Source organism: Cyphomyrmex costatus, unplaced genomic scaffold, assembly GCF_001594065.2.
Source record: "Cyphomyrmex costatus isolate MS0001 unplaced genomic scaffold, Ccosl1.0 scaffold361, whole genome shotgun sequence".
Taxonomy (NCBI): Eukaryota; Metazoa; Arthropoda; class Insecta; order Hymenoptera; family Formicidae; genus Cyphomyrmex; species Cyphomyrmex costatus.
Genome location: NW_017277786.1, coordinates 108,877 through 135,214, shown reverse-complemented (window position 1 = coordinate 135,214; position 26,338 = coordinate 108,877). Strand labels below are relative to the sequence as shown.

General features: G+C 36.9%; 5 protein-coding genes across 5 annotated transcripts; 3 read left to right on the top strand and 2 right to left on the bottom strand.

The window, feature by feature from the left end:
• Positions 1 to 112: 112 nt before the first annotated feature.
• Positions 113 to 2,820, top strand: LOC108776527 (glutathione S-transferase theta-1). Its single transcript, XM_018543174.1, has 6 exons — positions 113 to 426; positions 848 to 906; positions 1,872 to 2,086; positions 2,171 to 2,321; positions 2,393 to 2,573; positions 2,663 to 2,820. Exons 3-6 carry the CDS (start codon positions 1,887 to 1,889, stop codon positions 2,818 to 2,820), a joined length of 690 nt encoding a protein of 229 aa, XP_018398676.1. The 5' UTR covers positions 113 to 426; positions 848 to 906; positions 1,872 to 1,886.
• A 1,290-nt stretch (positions 2,821 to 4,110) lies between these two features.
• On the bottom strand, positions 4,111 to 11,345 carry LOC108776526 (uncharacterized). Its single transcript, XM_018543173.1, has 10 exons — positions 10,703 to 11,345; positions 9,494 to 9,894; positions 8,789 to 9,161; positions 8,656 to 8,673; positions 8,040 to 8,548; positions 6,581 to 7,498; positions 6,086 to 6,189; positions 5,799 to 5,991; positions 5,493 to 5,705; positions 4,111 to 5,344 (listed from the first exon to the last, which is right to left on the bottom strand). The coding sequence occupies exons 1-10, from the start codon at positions 11,343 to 11,345 to the stop codon at positions 4,199 to 4,201; spliced, it is 4,518 nt and encodes a 1,505-aa protein (XP_018398675.1). The 3' UTR covers positions 4,111 to 4,198.
• A 7,530-nt stretch (positions 11,346 to 18,875) lies between these two features.
• Positions 18,876 to 21,567, top strand: LOC108776540 (cilia- and flagella-associated protein 45). Its single transcript, XM_018543190.1, has 6 exons — positions 18,876 to 19,074; positions 19,203 to 19,619; positions 19,713 to 20,098; positions 20,225 to 20,357; positions 20,924 to 21,217; positions 21,370 to 21,567. Exons 1-6 carry the CDS (start codon positions 18,904 to 18,906, stop codon positions 21,565 to 21,567), a joined length of 1,599 nt encoding a protein of 532 aa, XP_018398692.1. The 5' UTR covers positions 18,876 to 18,903.
• Positions 21,568 to 21,818: 251 nt separating this feature from the next.
• On the bottom strand, positions 21,819 to 23,664 carry Nprl2 (Nitrogen permease regulator-like 2). The gene is made up of 8 exons (XM_018543204.1): positions 23,466 to 23,664; positions 23,292 to 23,383; positions 23,057 to 23,213; positions 22,837 to 22,954; positions 22,541 to 22,775; positions 22,339 to 22,469; positions 22,093 to 22,262; positions 21,819 to 22,025 (listed from the first exon to the last, which is right to left on the bottom strand). Exons 1-8 carry the CDS (start codon positions 23,574 to 23,576, stop codon positions 21,849 to 21,851), a joined length of 1,191 nt encoding a protein of 396 aa, XP_018398706.1. The 5' UTR covers positions 23,577 to 23,664; the 3' UTR covers positions 21,819 to 21,848.
• Positions 23,665 to 23,741: 77 nt separating this feature from the next.
• On the top strand, positions 23,742 to 25,600 carry Nle (notchless protein homolog 1). The gene is made up of 6 exons (XM_018543199.1): positions 23,742 to 24,129; positions 24,203 to 24,442; positions 24,525 to 24,778; positions 24,845 to 25,082; positions 25,155 to 25,376; positions 25,449 to 25,600. The coding sequence occupies exons 1-6, from the start codon at positions 23,766 to 23,768 to the stop codon at positions 25,586 to 25,588; spliced, it is 1,458 nt and encodes a 485-aa protein (XP_018398701.1). The 5' UTR covers positions 23,742 to 23,765; the 3' UTR covers positions 25,589 to 25,600.
• Positions 25,601 to 26,338: the final 738 nt, after the last annotated feature.

Here is a 26,338-nt window from a genome sequence, read left to right as displayed (position 1 = left end):
ACTTCATGCATATGTGATTAATGAATTTTGCGTCTGTGTGTGTGTTGTGTGTGTAGGAATATTTATGGGTCCGTTATGAATGTATGCGTATGTATGAGTGTATGTGTGTTTACACTGGTGAGATGGTGACACTGTATTTAATATGTACGTGCAACGGAATGTTATGTATGTATATACAATATTTTAGGAAGCATCCCGTTTATCGCCGAAGAATCAGCGCAGAACTGAGTATTCTGCAATAGCATTCCGTAACGTCAAGTTATCAAGTATATCGTCGAGCCTCTCAGTATCGATTGCACGAGTATCGTGAAGTATCATCGATCCCCTCTTATAGGCGCGAAGGAGAACAGATTAAAAAAATGAATTATTTTGCTTCGTCATTCCCAGCCTGAACACTAAGTCTGAAGTCTAAACACCGAGTAGAGAGTGAGTTTTTTCTTATGTGAATTACGCAGCCAGTAATCGCGAGCGGTGTCATTACCAGCGATAATTGACTCTCGTACAGTTCATTTCACTCAGTTCGTTTGTCTCTGTGCCTGTCGCAATAAAAACGACTCGGTATCTTTGGAGTTAAATGGAAAAACTCGTTGCTTGCGTGGGTTTTGTCAATTCTCGTCAGGTGTTTTTCATAACTAGAGCCAATAATAGATCGCTGTAATGTTATTGATAATAATACATTTTAAAACACCGATTGGAAAATTTACAGAAATCAAATTCAAATCTACAGAAATCAAATTCAATTGAATGCATTCAATTTGATTTCTGTGCTCAACTTTTTTATCTACGAATTTAGCAATTGTTGACCAATTGTTGAGACTAAAGTAATATCTTGTTATATTTGTTGTAGTATTGTCGTCTGCGTCGTAAAGCATAACTTCGTTGAGACCTGTTGCATCCGCATTGATCGTAAGTACGTAGTCGCTAAATTTATAAAAAAAAAAAAAAAGCGTACCGTTATGTTTTTCCAATTGAGGTCAAAGGTCGTTCTAATATATCATCTGAGAACCTTTAGGCAGATCGATTTAAATAGCTTGAGACACCATTTAGAAATTAACTTGAATTTAAAAAAAAATGTGCATGTTTAAAAAAATATTATAGTTGAGTTTGTTGTAAGCGAATCTCACTGTTTATTAAAGCCGATAGAAATTGATAATCCGCTTATTGATTTGATTTTTTTCTTGTTATTAATTTTCTTGATCAGCTCATAATTCAGTTGACACTCTGATCCGTATTCAGAACGCGTTTTTATTTCAGAGCGCGCTTTTATCTCTGAAATTCTATATTCTATAATATGCGTAAAGCCGTAATCACATTACAAACTCCCGATTCTGACTCCCGACTCAGAGTCGATCGAATAGAGTGATTTCTATTCTCGAGTCGGCAGTCAGAGTCGGCTGCTGCCTTGCTGTGATTGGTTGAATTATAATCTGAAGTCCGAGGTAGTCGGGTCAGAGTCGAGAGCCTGTAGTGTGATTACGGCTTTAGAACTACTGACTCATTGTAGAATCAGCATAATATGCATATAGTCTTGTATTAAAACTACATCTGTTTTCTCTATAATAATTTTTGGCGATTTTTTATTTTTTTTTACCAAAATTTTATTAAAAAAGTTTTTCCCTTATTTTTATTTAAAATTTTATTTTTATTAATAAAGATTTTAAGCTAATAACTATTTAGTAATGTAATAAAAATGTTGAAAAGTTATTTTTCCATATTTTTTTGAAAGTTTAGAACTGTAAAAAAATTTGTTAAATAAAAAGGACCCAAATTACTGACAGACAGGGTTAAAATGAGTGTGAAAATAACGCTTTAGAAGTTTTATCTAACGGTAAGTTTCCTTTATTTTTCTTTTAATTTTTATTATTTCTTAGAATTTTTTCTGAATCATGACTTTGAGGTTGTATTACGATTTACTCTCGCAACCTTCGAGAGCATTATATATACTTCTCAAAACATGGAACATACCATTCGAAAAGAAGATTATAAATCTGAAGAATCTCGAACAATATACTCCAGAATTTGAACGGATCAATCCGTACAAGAAAGTCCCTATTATAGAGCACGATGGTTTCTATCTTTTTGAAAGGTATTATTTTTTTCACAGAGAATAATATAGAATTATAAATAAAATATCTTTATTAAATTGTCTTAACAGCCTTTAATTATTTAGTGTTGGGATTTCGCGATATATATGCCGAGAATTTAAAGTAGACGATCATTGGTATCCATCCGATTCGAAGAAACAGGCGAAAGTCGATGAATATCTAGAGTGGCAACATCTCAACACCAGACTTCATTGTTCATCGTACTTTTTAGCGAAAGTAAATGTTTTCTTTGCCTCAAAAATGTATTCTTTTACACGCTGGATATTAACATATTTTTTTAAAAATAGTTTCTTAATCCTGTTATGCGAGGTAAACCATCAAAACCGGAAAAAGTAGCCGAATTAGAAAATCGTATGAACGATTGCCTTGACATTATTGAGAACGTGTGGCTAAAAGATAAACCGTTTCTAACAGGAAACACGATTAGCGTGGCTGATATATTCTGTGCTTGTGAATTGGAACAACCGCGTAAGCTATATAAATCTTTCGATTTCAGGCAGTATATGATATGCACTGTGATTAGAATTTGAATAATCAGGATTTCTTTTGTGGTGTAGGAATGGCCGGTTATGATCCGAAAAAAGGGAGACCACGTCTGACTGCCTGGATGGAGAAAGTTGTCACGGAAACGAGTCCTCACTATCAAGAGGCTCACAAATTCTTACATCAAATAGCTGCACAACAACCACAGCAAAGCTTTACTTTTAAACTTTAGTTATATGTATATACAAATACTATCTCTATGATGTTTATAAATATATTTACATAAACATGAGTAATCTGTTCTAATTGATAGATGGTAATATCTAAAAATCTATGTTGAATTTTATTTTGATACCGTTGATATTTCTTGAAGAAATATTTATATTTTTGTACGTATTATAAGAAAACTAATATTTATGTTGTTTGTTTTCCATCAATTTATTTGCCATTTATTCATTTTGATAAAACTGCGGTGCTGCGGTTTCTTTACAAATTGTTATAAAAGTATAAAAAAATTGATTATATAATATAACAATTAAGAAGCATTAGAACAAATGTATGTATACAGTAAGCGTTATTTCTTACAGATTTTTAAGTACATATATTCATAAAAATGATCATGTATTATCAGTTGTTTTTAGACACACATTTTCCAATCATCAATAATTTAAATTATTTTTCAAGTTACTGATTTTGCGGCAAGACTCCCCATATTGGAGTAAGATATCGATGATGAGAAATTATTTCATGTTATAAATGTAAAAAATTTATATTGAAAGAAAAAGGACTCAATATTAAAAATGAAGCATACAATAAAATCGGCAAATAGAAGTATTACCACGCGATATTTCATACACAAAATTTCATATATAAAACATCCGATTTTACTTTTTTACTTAAATATAAAATATGTATGAAACCTATGTATAATAAAGTATTGCATTGTATTCTAAATCTGCCGACTTCACTGTATAAATTTTACTTTCAAAATTCATATAATTTCCCATTTCTGATACTATAATCCAATATAATTGCAGTGAAGAACCAGGACGAGTCTTAATAGAACAAGATTGCAGTCAAATGCAATTATTATGATTTATATTATAACGACTTATGACTGTAAGGTACATGAGAGGTAGCACGTTCGTAACATCTGTTACATTACAACATACAATATATCGATGAGCTTATACTTTTCATATTATAACTATTGCACAATACATACGCCATTTACCGCACAATAGTAGATAAGATATAATGCGAGGTGCGCTGAACTCTTTGTATCTTGCAGTTTATAATTTACAAAGCAGAACATCAGACTGTGAACAAAGTACCATAAAATTACAGTAAGCGTTTATCTTACGACCAGGCACACTTTATCACATTCGTGGTGTAAATCCGATACGACTACAGAACTCGCATTCGTTATAATTTATAATACATTGACTAGAGATACATAAATTATCGGGTGAAAATATATGAATATCAAAACAATATTTTGTACGTCGTTCATTTTCCTTGGTTTCTGTTTTAGTTATTGAACAAACTCGTTAATATTTTTACAGACATTAATTTGTTTATCGATCACTTTATAGTTTCTATAATCATTTTCAAACAAGTTTTTTTAACTTAGGCATCCTCTTAGGACATTTCTCTACATGGATACTCCAGTGACGAGTTTGGCATCTTTCGTCACAGTAGAAGGCTGTCTCACAGCCTAGGCACTTGAACATGGATCCGGTGAGGCCACAGTTAGAGCACTCTAGATTGCTCGTGGTTTCCAGAGTACGATTCACCTTACCTAGATGCGGTGTTTCGCAGTTACGTTTCTCTTTCCGCATGGGTTCCTTGGCGGCCAACGCGTTACTAGATGCTAATATTGTAGCGGATTTGTATGTTGACTTGGGCACCGAGGATGCTACTGTCGGCTCCTGCGCGTTGTCGTCATAAATCGCTGTAGACGATTGAGAATAAGTATCATCCGCTTTCACATAAGGTAATCTATCCAGTATTAAATTTTGCAATTGACGGTAACCGCCATTATTCAATCGTGAGTCTACATTGACCCCACCGACTGGTTGCACTTGTTCTTGTGGTAAACGTTCGCGATTTGCCACTCTGTTCGCCATCAACTGCGAAGATTCATTATCCATGACACCGCCGATTCCTCCAGATACTATTTCTGTGTCAGCTCTTCCGTAGGATGATAGCGTACCACGCTGTCGACCAAAGGAAGCTGCCGCGACCACCGCAGCAGCTGCTGCTGCAGCAACGACATCCGGGATCATCCTATTCCTGCCGCATTGGCCATTGCTCGCGGGGTAGCCAGCCAAGGAAGTGCGTGCCAAAGATTGCTGCGCGGAGGCTGCTAATGGTGGAGGTGGCGGTAATAGCAGGGGTGGTAGACAAGTCGACGTAGTACCGTTTTGCGTAGCAGCGGTCGCCGTCCTCAAACGGTCGTAGTCCAAGCCGGCAGCAGCGGCAGCTGCCGGCTGATAACCGCCCGCGGATAAAGTTCCAGAATATTTGAGGAGATCTGCGGTAAAGTGACGAGACGCTGCATCTTGCAGATGAGTAGGATAACGTTTGTCGAGATGCTGCATCTGACGGAGCGAAGCTGCATGCGAATCTTGCAAAGGACCTAACTGGTAGCCGCTTATCGGCGGTGCGGTAGCGTGCAGACGTGAATGACAGGGATAATCGCCGTAAGGACATACCGCTGAGTGATAGCCAAAAGCCGCACCGTAAGGATCGATCTGCAACGGTAAACTAGCTAAATGATTGAATAATATGAGGTGACTATATATACGTGAATTAGAGACTTATGGTAAAGCGATGAAATAAAATCTGTGTAAAGTAGATGTGTTTCGTTTATACATTGATCAATCCATTGAGTCTTATTACCGCATAATTTGGTGGATAGAACTGGGTAACTGAGATAGGTGGACAGATGCTCGGTCTCACTGGAGGTATGACCGATGATGCGTACAATTGTTGCTGACGTTGCTGATGACGCTGCCACCTTTCTGTATTCCATTGTGGCGCTACGTTGACTATATTGTTTCGAGTCGTATTTGGTGCATTTGAGCGAATTTTTTGCGCCTCCAGTCCAGGAACCTGTATGCGGAGGCATAATAAAAAATTCATTAATAGAAAATGATTCGAAATGATTCATCGAATGAACAATTGTTGGTGGAAATATAAACTTACGCGAGCGACCTCCGCCGTTGATGCGGTTGGTAAGCTTATTCCAGATTGTAATTTAGATTTCGATTTAGCTTGTTTCTTCGACATTCGAGCTACCCAATTGCCCAGAGTGGGAAATTGCTCTGTCATAATGCGATTTCCGTCATTTCGCTGATTGGTATTCTCCTGAGTGGTTCTGTTGCAGCTATTAGGCAGACTAATACATCGTTTATGTGAAAAATCGATATCAAATTCAATATATTATATATATATCAAACTTATGTATTATGTAACATGTATATTATACTTACACGATACATTGTTGATTTGAGCTGCTAACAGTAGATCTAGGTTGAGCAAAACTCAAGGGTATTGGTGGATCCAAGGCAGAAGATTGACTCATGCTTGATGTTACCTAAAATCACGCAAAATACATTTTGACTATTGAATATACATTTTGACTCATCAGATCAAAATTATTTTTTGTAAGTGTTCAAGTCTGTTACTAATAAAAAGAAATTAAATAAAATACACAATAGTTAATAATTAATAATAGCACAGCATATACAAGACAATTATTGAATAATGACATATAATAATTTGTAAGTTTAACAAGAAAAAATATATGAGGTACGGTGAGAAAAGTTGGCAAAAATTAATATAGATCTTATAAATTTTGTATATTAATTGTACCACACAATTTTCCAAAGAAATGTAGATGTGCAATTTTATGAATTTCAATATTTTACGGTAATTTAATTGCGTGTTATGACCATTATTAAAATCTAAAATATTTTACAGATTACCTTCTGCACGTCCCTCGAATTTTGGATGACGTCTGCGAAGACGACATTCTCGCGCGCGACAGACGAGCCGTAATAATTCGACTGTAGTTGCAAGATATTAGTCACATTGGCGGTTGGTACTTGTCTGACCATCTCTTCCTGTGCAGCTGTAAATGTGCTCGTTACTACTTTATTCTTGACGTTGATCCTCTCTTCCGAGTAAGTTCCATATTCCTTAGTAGTTTTCTTAGTATCCTCCATGATCGATGGACTAGACGGTAAAGCTTCATTCGATTTCTGTTCCAGCTCCTGTTTCTCGCAAGTGACTTGTTTGTTTTCGTCCGTTTCCGAAACCTGTGTTATTTCGTCGAGATGACGTTGAGCGACAGGTCTTTCTTTCGTGTCTCTCATATCGCTTGCATCTATCTCGAGGTCCATTGTTGGACTCAGAAAGTTGTCCGAAGGTATCGTCGGTGTTGTTTGTCGATGTTCCTCAATGTCGCCAAACGTTTTAGTGTCCTCTGGAATTTTTTCCTCGATTTCTGAATTCTTCATTTTCGACAAAGGTTCTTCTTCGTTCCACTCCACTGTGCTGTTTCTCGGATCTTCAAATTCAGTCGATGAAACCGGAGATATAGCTAGCGTTGTTACGTCGTCGCGTATTATTTGATTCGTATCGTTCACCTTGACTTCTTTCTCGATTGGCGAGCTCGGTGAGCTATCACCTTTATGCCAGCTTTTGGTGACGACTAGATTTTGCTTCAGACATTCGAGAGTAGTCGGTTGGATTGCTATGTAAACTCTGGGTAGTATCGGCGGACTGTCACTCACCGCATCGGGCGATTTACCTTTTTCATAGTCGATGGGAGAACGCGGCGACAATTGCGGTGGTTCCGGTGAAGGAGACGGAGAAACGCTGCTTCTGGATATCCCATTCATCTTTTCAACACAAATATTAATTAGTAGTTATGATATGAAATAAACGACGAAATCGATTTTTTTACGACATACATTTCCATCTATCGAACGATTTATAATCTAAGGACGGATCGTCTTCTTAGCAAGGATATAAGGAGGATGCCAAAAAGGGACCGATTTCTGTCTAAAAAGATATAACTAGTAAAAGCAATAGTATTTTTTTTATAGATTTTGCCTTCTTGAATACGGTAAAATTATTTAAATTTGTAGCGTTTAGGAAATACTTCGAAAATTGAGCACATTATATATTTATCCAAATTTCAGTAGTCTTGCTTTAATTTTCGAAATATTTTCCAAACGTCAACTTTTTAATAACTTTATTATTATTATATATTATATTAAAGGAGTCAAAGTCTACAAAAAATACTATTCCTTTCTTTACACCCTTTAGGCAAAAATCGGTCCTTTTTTAACATCATCCTTTATTTTACTCTGAGAAGACCGTTTTATCCAATTGTGTCATTCCACTTACAAAACTTACCTGCTCGACATCGCTGTCGACAGCAGTTTTCTCAGCTGACGCGCGCTCATTCAACTCGTTCTCATAGTCAAGATCGACGATGATGTCGTCGGTTGTCGGCGGAATGGAGGCGGACAACTTGCACAGCAGCTTCGAGATGTTCTCGATTTGCTTCTCGTAGCAATTCATCATCTGCCGCAGCCGGGTGTTGCGCTGCGGGCTCGTGTCGGCGGCGTTATTGCACGCTGTCATCTCCCGCGAGAGCTCCAGTGCCTTACCGCGAAGTTCCCGCAATTTCTGGCGCAACCGATTGCGACGGTACTTGATCTTGTAGCCGTCGCTCTTTGGCGAAGATCGCCTACTCCTGTCCCGCGTGTTGTCCGACGATTCGAACTCGTTCTCCGAGGCTTCGCTGCTCCAGAAAGAGGTAGGAGAGTATCCGGACGGGGATTCCGGACGTGGCGTGGCGCCGGTGACAATACGATAGTTGGACTCGCTTCCCATCCCGGCATTCACCTCGATATTACGTCGATATTCGTTAATGGTGCTCGCTGAGGATAAAAACAAATAATAACAATGTAAAGAAACCTTCCTTTAGAGCGTTAAGTGAAATATTTTTCTATTCATTTGGAATGTGTGTGAAAAATTCGTCAATTACCTTGTGGTAGAGGAATTTCTTTGTAAAAAAAATTTCGATAAACAATCTAAATTAAATATGAACAAATTTATTCGTTAGAAATTTACTCTTTAGAAATGTTCACTAAACATTGAATACATTATAAGTATCGTACCTTCACGTACAATCTTCTTCAGTCTTAAAGGCGGTACGACTTTGTTGCAGATTTCCTTCTTTTCTGTCTCCGGCTCCGTCGTCGACACCTCCACCGGTGACGAATATCTTTTGTCGGGTATCCCAGGACGAGAATCCCATAGCCTCACTACTACATGTTGATGCAATTTTCTTTCCCCTTTATCGGCCAAATTACCGCAAGAAGTTCTGGAGTACTCTTTTAAAATATTTTTGACGTGTTCGTCACGTACATGGCCGGTGTCGACTTCGTGGGATTTTCTCTGCTTCTTCACATCCTTGGTAATTTCTTTCTCGTACTCCTTGCCCCGATCTTCGCTGTTTTTTCTTTTAATACTGTTGACCTCTTTCGTAATCTATAACGTGCGAATTATCGCCAATAAAATTAACAATGTCACATAATTAAAACATATTGTGCTGATATAGTTAATTTTAATTTCCAATTTTTCGATCCGCAGGCAATGCTTGCTTTAGATTAGTTAAATTTAACTGTACATAATGTAGAAAACAATAAAACTATAGCGACAAATTAATATTATTAAGATTACCCTCCAGTAACTTTTAATCCACATCAATTTTACATGTTAAAATCTTTCTCATACGAAAAAGTCTCGGGTTTGTCAAAAGTATAGTGTACTTAAAAATAATCGTGTTCTTTTTGAAAAAGAATAAAAAATCCCAATGCTACCTGCATGACATTAGTCATGTCTGGAAGAATGTAGTCCGAGCGATCAATGAACTCGCTCGTAAGCATCATTCCGTTTCCGTTCCCATCCTGTTGCCCGAAAGAAAGTTCGTTCAACTTGCTCGTCAACGAGCTGCTCGGAGATGCGTTTGATTGCAACTCGATCACGTCCAGGCTCGAGGATTTCGGCAGCTTGAGAATTGGCGAACGTAGCGTTTTCCGCAACGTTACTATTGACGCTGATCTCGTCGGTGCCGGCGGCGCTGGTCGAATCGGCAGGGAACGATTAGGCTGTACAGGGATCACGCAAGGACCACGATCCCTTAAGGCAGTCGCCAAACTGCTGCCCGTACCACCGCGTTGCTGCAATCTGCTGGAACTGTCTGCTATCATGATGCGAGGTTCTGGAAAAGAGCGGAATTTATAGTCAGATACATCACATAGGCACGACAAAGAGACACATGACGACCTACTCTCAAAATATTCGAAATTGCATAAAAAATTTTCATTTGATCACTCATTTTAATCAAAGTACCATCAGTTTTTCCTGTTACACAAATTGACGAGTATAGAATTTTCTAAAAAAAAATAAAACATTGTTCGAAATCTTTTCTTAAAAATAGTCTTTTGTTTTCGATGTTAATTTATTAATTGTACTTTTAGAAAAGCTACTTATTCTAATAATATTAATAAAATTCACAGCATACCATCTTCTTAAAAGCTATTTCTGAGCGAATAAAGTCAAGACGACAAATATAAATGGATTTGGACGAAATTTTAATTTATTTTTATTTAGTTTAATTTAATTTAGTTTTTATAACATTTTAATTTTCAAGTTAAATGTGCTTTTAATAAATCCATAAAATTTTGATATAAATTTTATATTATATACTAAAATATTTCTTCAGATTCCGTATTCCTTGGAGAGTGGCCGTAAATGAGAGGAAATCACAAAAATTCTCTTTATTCTTGCACACAATCAAATGTTAAAAGCTGTACGTTGAAGAAATAATAAAGATTGAATCGGTTTATTCATATTTATACTAATTGATTTTCCTGAAGATAAGGTAATTATATTTCATGCGATTATTTCTACACATAGCGTATATTGCGGCAATATATTATCTACACTTGAACACATATTCGATATCGCAACTATAGATCGACGACGTTATTTAGATAATATATCGCTGTTCATTATCACGTTCTCACCCGACATCTCCGAGCTTTCTTCAGCTTTGGTGAATCGTTTTAGGATTGTCTGTTTCCAGGTAGTTTGCTTAGGGGTTGCTTGCTCCTCGCTGGTTAGATCCACGAGAATTGGTGTTACTTTATGCTCCATCGAGGCGACTGTACTCGACGTGGAGGCCGTCTCTGCACCGCTGATGTCACTATCATAATAATCCAGATGTTCCGTCAGTTCTTCGTCTTGGTCACTCATCAGATCCTCTTTAGTCTTGCGTATCTTCGCGGCAGTGGCGACGCTACCCTGCTCCTGCAGCAGTTGACATTCCACGCAATCCTTGCACGTGGTGCACACGTCGATCTCGTCCTCTTCCAGCTCCGTCGAGCTGGAAATCCGTGGACAAGCCGTCCTTTCTTCATTGCTGCAGTCACTGTTCTCGAAGAGTTCGGCGATATCGCAGGCAATGACATTGGAATCGTTCTCGTCGATAATCGTGGAACATTCACCAAATCGGGACAGTCTCTTCTCGATATCATTGGACTCGTCGCGCGTTTTGCTGCAGAATATCGTGGACCAATTGTCTCTAGGTGCGAGCGTCCGATTGGACTTAACTTTCTTCCTCTTCTGCGACTTTAGCGCGACGGCCAAGTGTTGATTATGCGATTGCATCTTTCTTATGCTCGAGTAACGTGGGACTCGAGGATTTCTTCGAAAGTTCGATAAATGTTTCGCCAGAACATTTCGTGTCCTAGTCGCATTTAAAATTATTCAGATGAACGGCATTCTCACTCCCTAGCATTCGCGAGACACGCACTATAGCAATAATTGTGGTTGTTGAAAGAAGGGCAATTAAGTATTAAAGAACCCAACAGTATACTTTAACAGTTTTGGTCGATGAAGTTGAACAAAGTCTCGCGATGCAAATAATATATAGGGGGGGAGCGAAGAGACGCTCGCGCTCGCGAAAGGGAAAGCAATAATTGCGAAGCTTCGTGTGCGCTACATGTCAACCGTTCTGAATGGTGTTTTTTTTCTATTTTTTTTTTGTCAGAAGTCTCCTATCGATTCCCATCGATCGTTTCTCGTACGCATTGTGCATCGAGTGTCTTTCACTCTGCATTTATGGTAACAGAATACACGAAAAAGGGAGAAATTACGCTTCGCACGCGATGCACGCCTCCCCTGCCCTACCTCCTCTTTCTGTTATCGGACGCAAAATATACGCATTTCTTTCCTTTTTCTTGCACGGAAATTCACGGTCGAAGAAGTTGAAAGCGAACCCCTCATGGCAATCGAAAATCGAAAAAAAAAAAGGTTTACTGAAAACTTCCTTTGCTGCAATATGCATACATGCATGTGCGTGAGATGTAATTTACCATACATTTAACTTAACATTGCGAATATAATTATTGAATGATGCGATAATCAACATTTATGCGAAATGACTAGTAGTGCGAGCTATAAAAATAGAAACAAACTCATAGTTTAGATTACGAAATTGATAATATTTTTTGCACTTATTTGTAAAACCTTCAACAATCTATTTTTACAGTCACTTAGCTATTATATATTAGTTACAAAATAACTCGTAAGCGATTCTTTATTTGTTAATTAAATAATTTAAACTAAAAATAAAAAAGTATAAGCAATATTCTTCTTAATTTTTACTATATTTACTTTTAATTTATAAGAGTTGCATCCCATGTTATTATATAGTATATATAATTAATAATTATATTTATTGTGTGTGTGTGTGTGAATAACATTACTTAATGATTTTATATAATGAATATTATAACATATTTTAAACATATTTCCATTTTTGCAAACAATATTTAAACAAATAATGTTTTTCTTTATGTTTGTTTATACATACATATTTAGTCTTTATATATTATATATATATGTTATTTTTTTCAGGTAAAAAATAGGATAGAATTTGTCACTGAATTACAAAAGAAAATATTTAACGTATTACCAGTCAAGAAACTTTGTTCCTATTTATCGAGGTCACGCACTCAATTTGATAATGAAAGAAGTACGGATGTGCAAATTACCTTTGCAAATTATCTTTGGCGACGTTAAATAATTATAGTACAATTGTGCAAAATTATGACGATATCAAAATCTACACAGATAAGGTATTACATTTAATTTGCTGTTACTAAGATATCTTAAGACATGTGTATTATATTATTATAATTTTTATATCTCAGATCAAAGACTCTGGCTACATAACGACGAAGCTCACGAACGCAGGCCTTACTTCTCGTTATCTTTCTATCGTAGTTACTTTCGATCGTTAGCATCTGCGAGTTAATGTATACTCTACACCGAATTACGTCACCAATATCACTGCGGCAGGAATTATGTGTCAGCTACCCACTCATCGGAGATGTCACCGATCCTATATAAGGTAAAGACCACACAACTAGCTCTTCTTTCTTTCTCTTCTGTTTCCTTTTATAGATGTTTATCTCCTTCAAGACATAATATCGCGCCTTTTTTTATCCTCTTCTCTTTTTCCATCCTCCTTCTTTTTTTTTTTATAAAAAAAACTTGGACAAATTTTCACAATTTTTAACAGTATCTCGCATTATCTAAAATCTATTCAAAGTTTTTACAGCAACAATGAACAGCTGAACTTGCTATCCTCTTCAATGTCACATGGATCCACCGAACCGCGGCGAACATCATCCTACGCGCCTTAGAGACGATGTTCGCAGTATTTCCTCACACGTGTCATACGAGCAATAAGACTGTCATGCGAAGGAGCGAGCCGGCCGGCGAAGCGATAGAGCAATATATTTTCCCCCTCTATTTAACACCACACGCGTGACTGCTGGCTTATTCTTTCGGGAGCCCTTCGATGCGACATTTCAATTGGCCGTTCAGGACGCGCATCCTCCGGCGCAGACGGAAGGACGATCGGAGAAGGGACACGCAAGTCGATCACGTTAATGTCTCCACACGCAACTATCTTTTTTCTTCAGCTCCGTCGCGCACCTACGCGACACTATATGTTCCCGAGAAATTTATTCTTCGAAGGTCACCGATCGAACCGAGAAAGTTTAGGAGTTCTCGGAACTTTGGGGGTCCAATTCCGGAAGTCTTTCTTTCACGGTCGCTGTGAAAACCATTGCGCATTGAAAACCAATACTCGACGCTTATTTTAAAACATCGTAAAGCATATTAGGTCGCATTACAGGCAACAAAGCTGCTAATGCTTTACTTATCTACAGTTTTATGCGGTTGTACGGTCGCTCAAGGATTAACGATAAGTACGTGATGACGATAAAAAATGCGGCTCTGGTACCGCAGTAAAACTTAGCGCGCGCCTTCTCTCTCTGTTTTGATTTACGTTGAAGAAATGAGCATCGACTTAAATATAATTTTATAGTCATCATTATATCATCTTAAATCGTAAACTAGATTCTGGACACTAATTCCTTCGAAATAAAAAGAAATAAATGGTATCAACGTCAAGCGAGCTGTCCTTTTTATCAGATCTGTTGTCACATATGGCTAGATCGACGAGTCTCGCAAATGCACAAAACTCGTTCGCGTTGTAACAACGGCATTTTCCAAGTTGAAGAACTCGTTCCGACGTTGTCGCTATGAAGAAAAAAATGAAATAAAATAAAATTTCTACGGCCTTTTCTAATGTAAGTCGCGGCCGCGCGGCGCGGGAAACTTTTGAGCGCCTCGTCAATACAAAAGGGGATGAATGCTTCATGCACCCCACGCTGATAATGTTAGCGTGACGCGTATAACCAGGCGGCAGAACCCTTTCGCAGAGAGAAAAGAGGCTATTTCATAATTTACCGGTCCACTTACAGACATCTTCTCTTTGTAGTTTTATGTGTTATATAAGCTCGCTTAGTTAGTGTACGTATAGTGCAACCTTGTGCTACCCCACCTGGCGTCCGAGAGAGTGTCTGGCGTCGTTTCTTTGAGTGGTACTTTCTAGCGAACGTAAAATATATTATAGTTTCCGAAGAGAGGAGAGGAAGAGATTCTCTTCGATCGCAAGCTCGTCCCCGAAGGATTACTTACGAAGGTATCCGGCGTTACGTCACACTCCATATTAATATCGTTCTTAGGACAGAGACAGACAGGCATATTAACGTATAATTAATTAGAAAACGATGTCTAAATTGTCGCGCCACGTCCGACGTTAATTAACCGATAATGAACACAATGGGCGATGATAACGAAAAAGATAACAGTCGTTTTCTTTGTTGTGACAACGACATTATACAAATGCTGCGATGCGAACGATGAATGCTATGTCTATAGATAGATCTTTACAGCAAAACGTGTGTGCCTTCGCTGCGTCGGCGATATCTATGTCCGGGTATATAAGGGTCATCGACATATTCTTCTTCGCGAATATATCGACGAAATCCGAGCAAGATCGGCCGGCTCTCGAAGAAATCGTCGGCTCGTTCTCTTCCTAGAAGCTCTACCGGTGACAATCTATCCCGTGCGCTTATAACACGTACACTTATAGAAGCGAGCTATCGATTGAAAAGTTTCACGGACCTGACAAACCGCGCGATTTATCGCGTTAATATCCATCGAATTCTTGTTGAGCGACGAAACACTATATAGAGAATAGGATAAAGACAGATAATAGATACTTCCGTAATTTGAATTATATCGATCTGTTTACGCGTAATTGCTCCTTTGATAAACAGAAAATTTGAGCTCCTATATTTCGAGAATGTGATGTAACAGATATGATTATTCATCGCGAGAACCGGATACTTTAATAAGAAAATTGACGAGACGATTTCTTTTTAACTTGTCAAGGCTGTTTACATAAAAGCTATACGGTAATACTGAATAATAATTATTGAATACATTCTAGATAAAAAAGGAATACTCACTTGATAGGTGGAATTTCAGAGCAATCCGCTTAGCTTATCATTCCTTGATGACGACGTGATTAGAACCTTTGAACGTATCCTGCCGAGAGATCTGCGTTATGTTCGCGGTGGACCTTACACGATTCCATCCAAGCATCATCAGTTCATCCGAATAACTTTCGCGTTTACGGATCGGACCACACATTGAACAATTCACTTCCAATTGAGCAAATGCATCAGATCTTCCAATCACTGAAGTACCTTTTCTTTTCAATCACTCGAAACTCAACTATATTATAATATTTGCAAATTAAAATAACAAGGTTTGACGTTTAATTTTTATAAATCACCATTGATCCTTCATTTTAGCGTTTAACTCCAAGACGATATTTCTATCTATTATATAAACGGGAAAAAAACGTGGTAGATTTATATTATCAATAACCCATCACGTCGTACTTCGAACTGTCCCGTCTGTATATAATCTGCCGTGTGTAATTTCATGTTCACGATGATGCGACGACGTCGATGTATCGCGCGCAACGGCGACGCGACAGACCGATGTGTCGGAGCCGGTATGCAGCACGCGAGTGTGATCGCCGCGTCGAGGTACAACATAGCAGCGCCACGTGGTACGCCGAGGTCGTTACCGTGGGGGCTGTCGTCGTTAGGACTCCCCCCCGGATCAACGACGACGACCTACACCCATCAACGCCGGCGAATCCTCTTTGGACTCTCTGGACACTGTGCGACTGTGACGTAATCCACATACAAAAGATGTTGCTCTAAAAATTCATTTAAATAGTTATATTTATAGTATCAAAGACAAATAAATACTTTATACAAGAGATAAATTGAAATATAAATCTCGTGGTCGAGAAAGAGTGAATAAGCCTCATCGAGGTTGAAAAATGATAGAATGAATCTTTTTTATCTAGATAATTGTCATAAAATTTACTTTATCAAAACAGTTATTAAATTGTTCAATTAAAAGGCGAGTATTAAAAAATAAAAGAATGATCTTGATATATTTGACGTGTAACTTTTTATAATTATTTAAATTTCGAATTGTTCTATTAAGTAGAATATTGTGTTATTTGTTATGGATATTTTTACTTAATAGTATATTTAATGTGAAACGACTGTTAACATCAACCGTTTTTGTACGTCAACTCATTGACGGTCATTAAAGTTTAAAAAAAACGTAAGTATACTTAAATACGGTAAATTATTATATACTTATCATTATAGTCGGTATATTGGAGGTAGCGTTTGGAATACGATACTCGCTTTCTACTCATATATATTTCATAAAAATATTTTTTTTTACAGGGAAGAACACGTATTCTGTTATCACAAAACCTAGCATAAAGATTCCATGCAATCTGATCCTTTTAAATTAGACTGACTATTCTTCCTCTCTTGTTTCATCAAGGACTGAAACTTGGAGCTAAATTTAACTCACGAGCACGTAAAGCACGTCCCTACACGACGATCGATTTGCCTTTTGTCTCGAATTGTCTATTCGACAACTCTTAACCATTTGCACGAAACTATCCTACGTTATTGATCGAATAATTATTATATCCACAAAGTTTATGTGCCATTTCCTAGTTATTAGACTTGAATTATTCTACAATGTTCTCCTTTGCCCGTTATAAGACGCGACGCGCGAATTTACTTACAGAAAGAAGAAGAAGGACAAGAAATACAATGAAAAAAAAAAAAAAAAGGAGTATAAAAAGAAAATGATAATGATAAAGAGCAAAAAAAGAACGATGACTCATGTTGATGAGAAATAAATTACATGCGAAAAGAGGAGTATAGCTCTAATGCTATCTTGAGTATGAATTACGTTCTCATGGCAACTGATGGGGGGGAAGGTCAAGTGTAGGGGTGAGATCGTGTACGTGAGGGCGACAGCAAACGGGGTTGCAACGTTGGATATACTGTGTGTTGCGACAATTTTTATTACGTAAACATTTTCATATTTACTTTACGGGCTACCTCGAAAAATGTGGACACACAGAGAGACGTGTAGATATTACGCGGGGGTACACACGTAACCGTTGCGTCTATCTTCCGGTGGCAATCATTGATCGATCGATTGCATCGAAGAGAGAGAAAAAAAAAAGCCAGCCGCGCTTCAGATAGCGTGAACCTGTTTTTATCTGTCTTATCTGACTACAATGTATCGTCGTGGCCTCCGCTTAATTTCGCTCACGCGATAGGCGTATACGTGTATACGTATCGATAAGTGTAATTTCACGAGCGTTTTGCTTACGAAGAAAAAAAGAGAGGGAGAGTTTCCCCCCTTTTTTTTTCTTCTTATTTTTTTGTTTGCCTCTCTCTCTTTCTCTCTCTCTCTCTCCTTCTCTCTTTCATGCAATCATTGTTATTTTATAAGATAGAATAACGGTACGTGCTATGTACTTCTTCATGCAATTTATTATGTATTCCTCGCGATCGCGAGGGAGAATTCATATAGGGTAAGGTGATACACGATTTCGAACATGATATACTGATGCTACAATTCTGCGAGTATAAAATTTGAATCCAAATTCAAGGGTCAAGGTTTGTTAACCTTGATCTCATGTATTGTGCGCGAGGGTTTTAAAGAGGACCAAACAGGATACATATAAAAACAAACTTAAACTCCGAAAATTGAATTCAAATCTTATTTCGTTTAGAATATTGTACTATACGTTCAAAGTTATACCACTTTTGTGTATTTCGACGACAATTTTATATCGATTTCTATATTATATTACTGAATAGTCTATACAGTATAACATTGAAAAGATGTTGCTAAAACGTTGTAACGTTGAAATGTTAATGTTTGTTCAACGTAAAGTCTACGTTTCACGATGTTCGATGTTGCATTTCAAAAAGACGTTGATTCAACATTAATGTCATATGTGAGTACCATATGATATATTTTTTAAATTTTCTTTCCAGTGGTCCTCACTGTACCTCCATCTGCAAGATTACGGCTCGTTATCGTCATTCTCTGGCGTGAAACATGATCCTGTATAGGTAACACAATCGGCCACCTGTATTCCTATGCGGCGCGTTCATAATTTCAGCTCCTATCGAACAAACAAAGGAACGGTTACTCGTCAGCAAACAGTTAACGACGTTCGCTCGACGCTTCGTCCCTATATCAGGTTACTCCAGATCCCTTTTCTCGGCTCTTGTCGCTGGTGTCAATAGTGCCGCTCGGCAAATTCCAAAAGGAGGCGATATAGCGCAGTGTCCCAATGAGAGAACGCGATTCCTCACACGAGATTCTGCGTCCGTTGTCTGGGTGACATTTCCTCCAAGAAGGTATTCCGGTAAATCCTGACGCGTACACCATGTCGATCAAGACCGTCGTACGGAGGACGAAATCCAGCAATCTGGAGTATCGCGGCGACTCGAGATTTCCACCGGATGCATACACGATCCATCTACCGTCGGCGTGCGAGCGTACACTCGGAAATAGGCCGATTCACCTGAAAAGAAGTAGTGCGTATGAAGGAAAAGAGGTAACGCAGTTTACATCCTATATTTTCAAAGAAAAACTGTAGATATAGTATCCTCTATAATTGCTATAAAATAAAGAATGTTTCAAATTAATCTGGTAAATTAAAACAGTTTTGTGAAATATTGATAGCTCGGGAAGATAAGGGATAATAGCGGCACGAGAAAATACTTGATTCCCTCGAAAGAGCCTATGGTCTATCCGAAGATCATGACGAGGATCATGACAAGGAAGGAATACGAAGACCTAAAGGAACGCAGCCGCGTGATCACGAAGGAAGAGAGACAAACAGTCGCGGAAACTACGGAGAAGGAAAGGGAGAGACTGACAAAAGAGAGCTTGGCACGGAAAGAGGCAGTCCGAATTATGGACATGAAAAAGGGTCGTGAGAAGGATCCAAGAACGAGGGAGATTGAGGAGGAGGCGAGAAGGAGGACAATGCACATTCTCGAGCGGGCGTGCAACATGCGTTTAGAGCAAGAGGAGGAGATACAGAAGTGCAATCGTCTCATCCTGGAAAGCAAATGCCGAGCTATCCGCGACGCTCAAGTAAACCATCGATTTTATAACAGAGAATCCCGCATATATGACATAACATCTTCGTAATGTCTAATTTTCATAAATTTAGCTATCCATTTGCAGATCGCGGAAAAGAAACTGATAGAGCAAGAATTCGTCGAGGAGGAGAAACGGTTGAACGACATGATGGAGGAAGAGAGAAAATGGGCGATCAAGGAGGAGTCGCGAAAGGAACAAGAGGAGGCGGCCAAGAGGCTACGATTCGCCAAGATCTTGAAGGAGCAGATCATAGAGAACGAGGAACAACGGATCCTCCAGTTTGAAAGAAAGCAAGAGGAAAGCCGGCTCATCAATTTAAATAACATCTCGTGGCAGCAAGACGAAATCGAGAGGCTACGCAACAAGGAGGCTGAAAATGCTAAGGTGCGGCAAGAACTTGCCGAAGGGAATGAACAACTGAAACACTTTAAGGCAATGGAAGAGGAAGAAAACAGAATTATAGATCTAAGGTGTGTTTTTCAGGACTCTTAAAAATCACGTATCAATTTTTAAATATGATATTGAATACTTTGAAACCATTTCCTTTGTATTTTCCTGAAAAAAAAAAATGATTTTTATAAAATTTAACTCTTTAGGATACAAAACTATCATCGGCTAAAAGAGGAGAGAGAGGCTAAAAAAGCGGAAGAGCAGAGATTAGAAAGATCGAAGAAGGAGCGAGAGAAAGCTCGAGTAGCCATGCGAACGGTGCAAGTGCACGAGCTTCAGGTATTATACAATATGTTGAACTTCAGAACGCGACATGAGTATATATCTATTATATAACAGACACTGCAGTATATTATATAATAAATTTTACAAAATGTATTCTAGGAGATTATGAATTTTTCCGCTAATGAAAATACAATAATTTGTGCGATATATCATATTGCGTTGCATGTATCGTTCTATATATTTCTATAATTACCTACATACATCCTCGCGTGTTTCAACTACCTGTTGTCGAGGGTCAATGAATCCATGAGCGCCACGTCAGGCCTCGCTATCTACAATGTGTTCTCCTTTCGAAATTACTCTTTTTTTTTTTTATCGTGATTACTTCTGTTGAACAGGGAATTAAGTGACATACATACATCGCACCCCGTAATGTTCCTTCTGCAATTAAAACTATTATAAACGTACATTGAATATATATAATAGATCAAGTCCTTCTGACGCTTATTTTTAGTGCGTAATATGTCATAATTTGTTTCAAAGAAACATTTAATAAACAGTAAACAATAGAATATAAGTTATTAATTAATTGCGGATAAATTACGGCGATAAATTTACAGGCGCAAATTGATGAAATCAACGCGGCTCGGGTTCAGGAGGAGGTAGAACGAGAATGGAGACGAAAAGAAAAGGAGGAAGCTTTGAAGAAATTGGAAGCTCAAAGATTTCTTCAGAAAGAAAGAGAGGAACAAATAAATAATAAGCGAATAATGCAAGCCATCGAGATCGAAAGGGAGAGGCGAGAATTTGAAAGGATTGCACGTGTACAACAAGCAGCTTTTTGTAAAGAAAAAAAGGAACTTGAACAAAAGCAGCAACAAGCTCTAATTCATCGCAGTGAAATATTAAATCAGGTTTGTATCATTTGTCTTCGCGTATCTGAAAAAATGTTGATATATTGGTATATACAACAATATGTATACTATATATATATATACATATATATATATAGTATAATATACACACACACAGTATCGATTATATTATTCTTATTTAATTTGGCTAGGTAAATAAAAAAGAACGAGAACGCATTGTTGAGCGGCAAAAAATGTTCGAAGAAGGCTTGGCAATACGTGCCGAAACTGCAATGCGTAAAAAGAAATTACAAGATGCGATGGAACGAAAGTGCCAAGAAATGAGAGAAAACAAAGTTCCCGATATTTATATTAATGAAGTGAAACGAATGATTGAAACTATTCAATGAATTATTTCATCAAGCTGAGAAATAAATATAAAATTTAAATCTAATATATTAAAAAAATGATAAATTATGTATTTCTTTGATTTCATTATACACATATATAAGAGATTATATATAACATAAAAAGATCTAGCATTTTATTAGAATTTGTCTTTTTAATATAATTTTTTCTTTGTACGTTTATACATTATATATGTTATATACATTAAATTTTTTACATGAATATGTATAAGTTATGGAAAATTTAATTTTGCAATCTCTCATTAAGTCCTTTTTGAGATACATCACTTCCAAATCATTAAAACGTTCGGATCGCTTTCAATAATATCTTCAATTTGCGCGGCAGACTGGCCTGTGCTACAACATATTTCATCGAGGCTGTATGTGCCTGTAAAATACTTGTAAATTGGATTGTTCTTTGCTTCTTCACTACAAGATGCACCAGGAAGCAGTACAGGATACTGTAAGAGACGATTGAATTAATATACCGTTATACGTAGCACACTCTACACTGCGAAAGCTACTCACATTGTATACCCTTCTAATAAGCCCTTCAATTAAGCCAAATTGTACCAGTCTTCTTTCATTTATCCTGAGGTTTTGTGGATTGAGACGTTGACATAAGTCTTTCATACTGACGCCGTAAGTCATACTTGAATACATGCGGTATATATCTCTAAAATATGCAGGTTGTCTAGCTATAGACAAAAACCATTTATAGCTTTTGTCGTAATTTTAAAATAATAATCAAAACGCGTTCGAAAAATCACATACCTAACTTAGAAGCATATGCTATACATCTTTCCTGTAATTTTACATCATCTGGCAATTTTCGTAATTTTGGAGTCACTGCATAGACGTTACTATATTGAAATATTGGGATCAACGTTACAACTCCATAATATCTGCAAACAGAAAAATGTTTCATATAATATGATCAATAAGAAAATGTTATTTCTTATCAAATATCTCGTACACAAGATTTTGCACGCAGCTTTTAACTAAATTATTCTCTACATCGGCCTCAGCCGCTATGCGTGCCACATGATTAAAGCCGTCGATATAAGGCAATACTTGTTGTGTGGTCAAATCCCATTGATCATTTTGAAATGTTTCCCTGTCTTCCAAAAATATTGGTACTTGATGATCAAGAACTGGTTTTGGTTCAGGTGCCAATCTCACAACTTTCAAATGCGATGTCATTGTTCCTTCTAATAAAATATCACACATGATATATCACGATAAGACATTTTAAATATATATGAAATTTACCAGTCAATGTACACATTTTGTGGAGATTCAAATCCTGCATGACTTGTGCGAGCATCTCTGCCAATCTAGTCTTATCATCTGATGCAGATAGAAAGCAATTCTCTATTTCCAGAGCCATCTGGAGATTCATATGATAATTAGATAAATTAGATAAATAGTATAAATTGTTATACTTTTAGAATATATATAAAAAATATAGAAAAATCCATAAAAAACTAACCAAGAAATCCGACATCTTCTTAACCACTGGTTCATAATGTACAGTGCGAGCGTTTGCATCACAGACAAAACATAAGTTGAAATAAAATGCATTTCTTGCATATTTTTTATCGTCAATCTTCACAGGAAAGCCTAAGATTTTATAGTCCTTCAATGTGCTAAAAGTAAAGAAAGTTCTTAGATAAAACATAAAATATTTGATCAGATATTTCTTTTGCAGCTTTACTTAAACTTACATTGTAATAGTGCTTCTTTGTAATTGTGCCTTTGGTATAATATAAACACTAACATTGTCGAAAATATCTTTAGATATGTAATTATCAGGCACCTGTAAAATAACGTAATTACCGTAAATTATAAGTACAAACAAAACATTTAATCATTTGCATCTTCACAACGTACAACCTAACCTGGCATGTAATTTTGGGTCCCGCTATATGGTGAAATTCGGCAAAGAATATACATCTAATGGGATCCTCTTGTTCCTTGCCCTCAACATTTTCCAACGAAACAGATGCCATTGTGTCTTTTTATCTTTTTATTGAAATTGTGAAAACTTATTCAAAGAAAGCGCTCATTCTTGCTTGGATTCGTATTTGGTGTCATTTAAATTTGTCAAATGCGCTGCTGCCATCTAACCAATTTTAACACGTGTAAGCGAACTAAAATTGAAACCATAGCACGTGTGTGCTGGAAATGCTTTTACAAAGATGAATAAAAGGAAGCTTGACGACGAGACTGACACCGCTCCGGCGAATGTTGAAGGCATGGTTGAAGGCAAGAGAATTCTGTCTCGTTTCAAATCAGACACTGGTGAAGTGCTACCTGGTGGTCTGTTGGACCTACCAGTTAATGTCACTGTGGATAAACTGCAAGCAATTTGCAATGCTCTGCTGCAGCAAGAGGAGCCGTTGCCTCTGGCATTTTACGTGAATAACGTAGAAGTCACAGACGTATTAGAGAAGTATATTGACAAAGATTTCAGTATCAGTGAAGATGTTGTGGAGATTATATATCAGCCACAAGCAGTATTTAAAGTCAGAGCTGTCACAAGATGCACCGGATCTTTAGAAGGTCACCAACAATTCCACATAGTATTTCATATTCAATAAAACAAATATTTCATGAACATATTCTGCTTATACAGGTCACAAGGAAGCTGTTATATCCGTTGCGTTTTCACCAGATGGTAAACATCTAGCCAGTGGTTCTGGTGACACAACAGTTAGATTGTGGGATATCTATACACAAACGCCAGAGTATACATACGAAGGTCATAGACACTGGGTTTTGTGCATTTCCTGGTCACCCTGTGGGACTAAGCTAGCATCTGCATGTAAAAATGGCTTGATTTATTTATGGAATCCTAACACTGGCAAACAAATGGGTAGAGATATAAAAAGTATATTCATTTAGCACTGTCTTACTTCTCTAGCAGGTGTGAACTCCCTTCTACGTTTGTCTTATAGGAAAAGCCATGACAGGACATAGAATGTGGGTGACGTCTTTATGTTGGGAACCTTACCATAAAAATCCAGAGTGTACATATTTAGCAAGTTCATCTAAAGACTGCGACATACGAATTTGGGACACAAAACGAGCACAAACCTGTCGAGTTTTGTCTGGACACACGAAAAGTGTGACTTGCGTTAAGTGGGGTGGAAGTGGTCTTATTTATTCTGCTTCTCAAGACAGGACTATTAAAGTGTGGAGAGCAGAGGACGTATGTATCAAGTATTTAAAATTATTAACAACCAATTATATTTTCAATTGATCAAGTCAATTTCAGGGTGTATTGTGTAGAACCTTAGAAGGCCACGCACATTGGGTAAACACTTTGGCCTTAAACGTTGATTATGTGCTTAGGACCGGCCCTTTTCAACTGGAATTGACTGCAAACAAAACAGACAGCTCATTAGAATTTGCAAAAAAGCAGTATGAAACTATAGGTGAAGAGAGACTTGTGTCTGGATCCGATGATTTTACATTGTTTTTATGGAAGCCAGAAAAAGAAAAGAAACCTATCGGTACATTGCATGATTTTAACATACAATTAAATCAATCAACTGTGAGAAATATATCGCGACAATATTTTTCAGCAAGAATGACAGGTCACCAGCAACTTATCAATGATGTTAAATTCTCGCCGGATGGTCGTCTAATTGCATCTGCATCCTTTGATAAATCCATTAAATTATGGCAATCTAATACCGGCACGTATATTGCTTCGCTAAGAGGTCACGTTCAAGCGGTTTATTCGATAGCCTGGAGCGCTGATTCTCGTCTGCTTGTCAGTGGCAGTGCGGATTCAACTTTAAAGGGTAAATACACTGTCAGACACATAAAAACTCATCATTTTAGGATAGTTGGAAAGTAACATAATCTTTCTATAGTTTGGAGCTTAAAAACTAAAAAATTAAGCCAAGATTTACCTGGTCACGCTGATGAAGTTTATGCGGTCGACTGGTCACCCGATGGTCTACGAGTCGCTTCAGGTGGAAAGGACAAAGTTTTGCGACTATGGCAAAATTGAATTAAATATATATAATCCCAATAAATAAATTTATAAAAATAATTAAGTGTGTCTTTATCACTTATTTTTTAAATAAATTATTATTATATATTAATTAATATTTTTATTAAGTCTGGATTAAAAATTATATAATTTTTATAAAGATCAGCCTTTGCATAATACGAATGTAATTAAAACTATTGATTTCTTGATTAAATATTAGTATACTTAAGAAACACCTACATTGGTAATATATTTTCTAATATGTAAGCAACCATCGTGATCGATCCATTTCCTAATTTTTCACAAAAATCCACAGAGTGGTAAATAATAGGCCGGCATATAATAACAATTTGTCTATACCTATTATTCCCATTTAAGATATCTAAACAAAAGCATTTTTTATTAAAAAGAAAAATATATGTAATGTAGAACAGAAAATTATTATGATTCAATATCGATTTTTGCATAAAAGGAAGTTTTTACAACAAAAAATAATCATTATTAAAAATAGGTGTACTTACTTAAACAATCGGAATATGAATAATCTCATTTAGGGAACAATAAATCTCAAATCCTTCACTGGATTTGAAAATAATAAATACATGAAAGATATTAATTCAAATAATTTCAAACAAAAAAGAAAGACAAAATTAATTAATATAAATAAATATAAAATTACATTAGCGTGACATGTTCATCGTTTAAACTCGTTTCACATGCACCTCATTTAAAGTCTATATAACTTTCTATTTATTCGAACACAGAAGT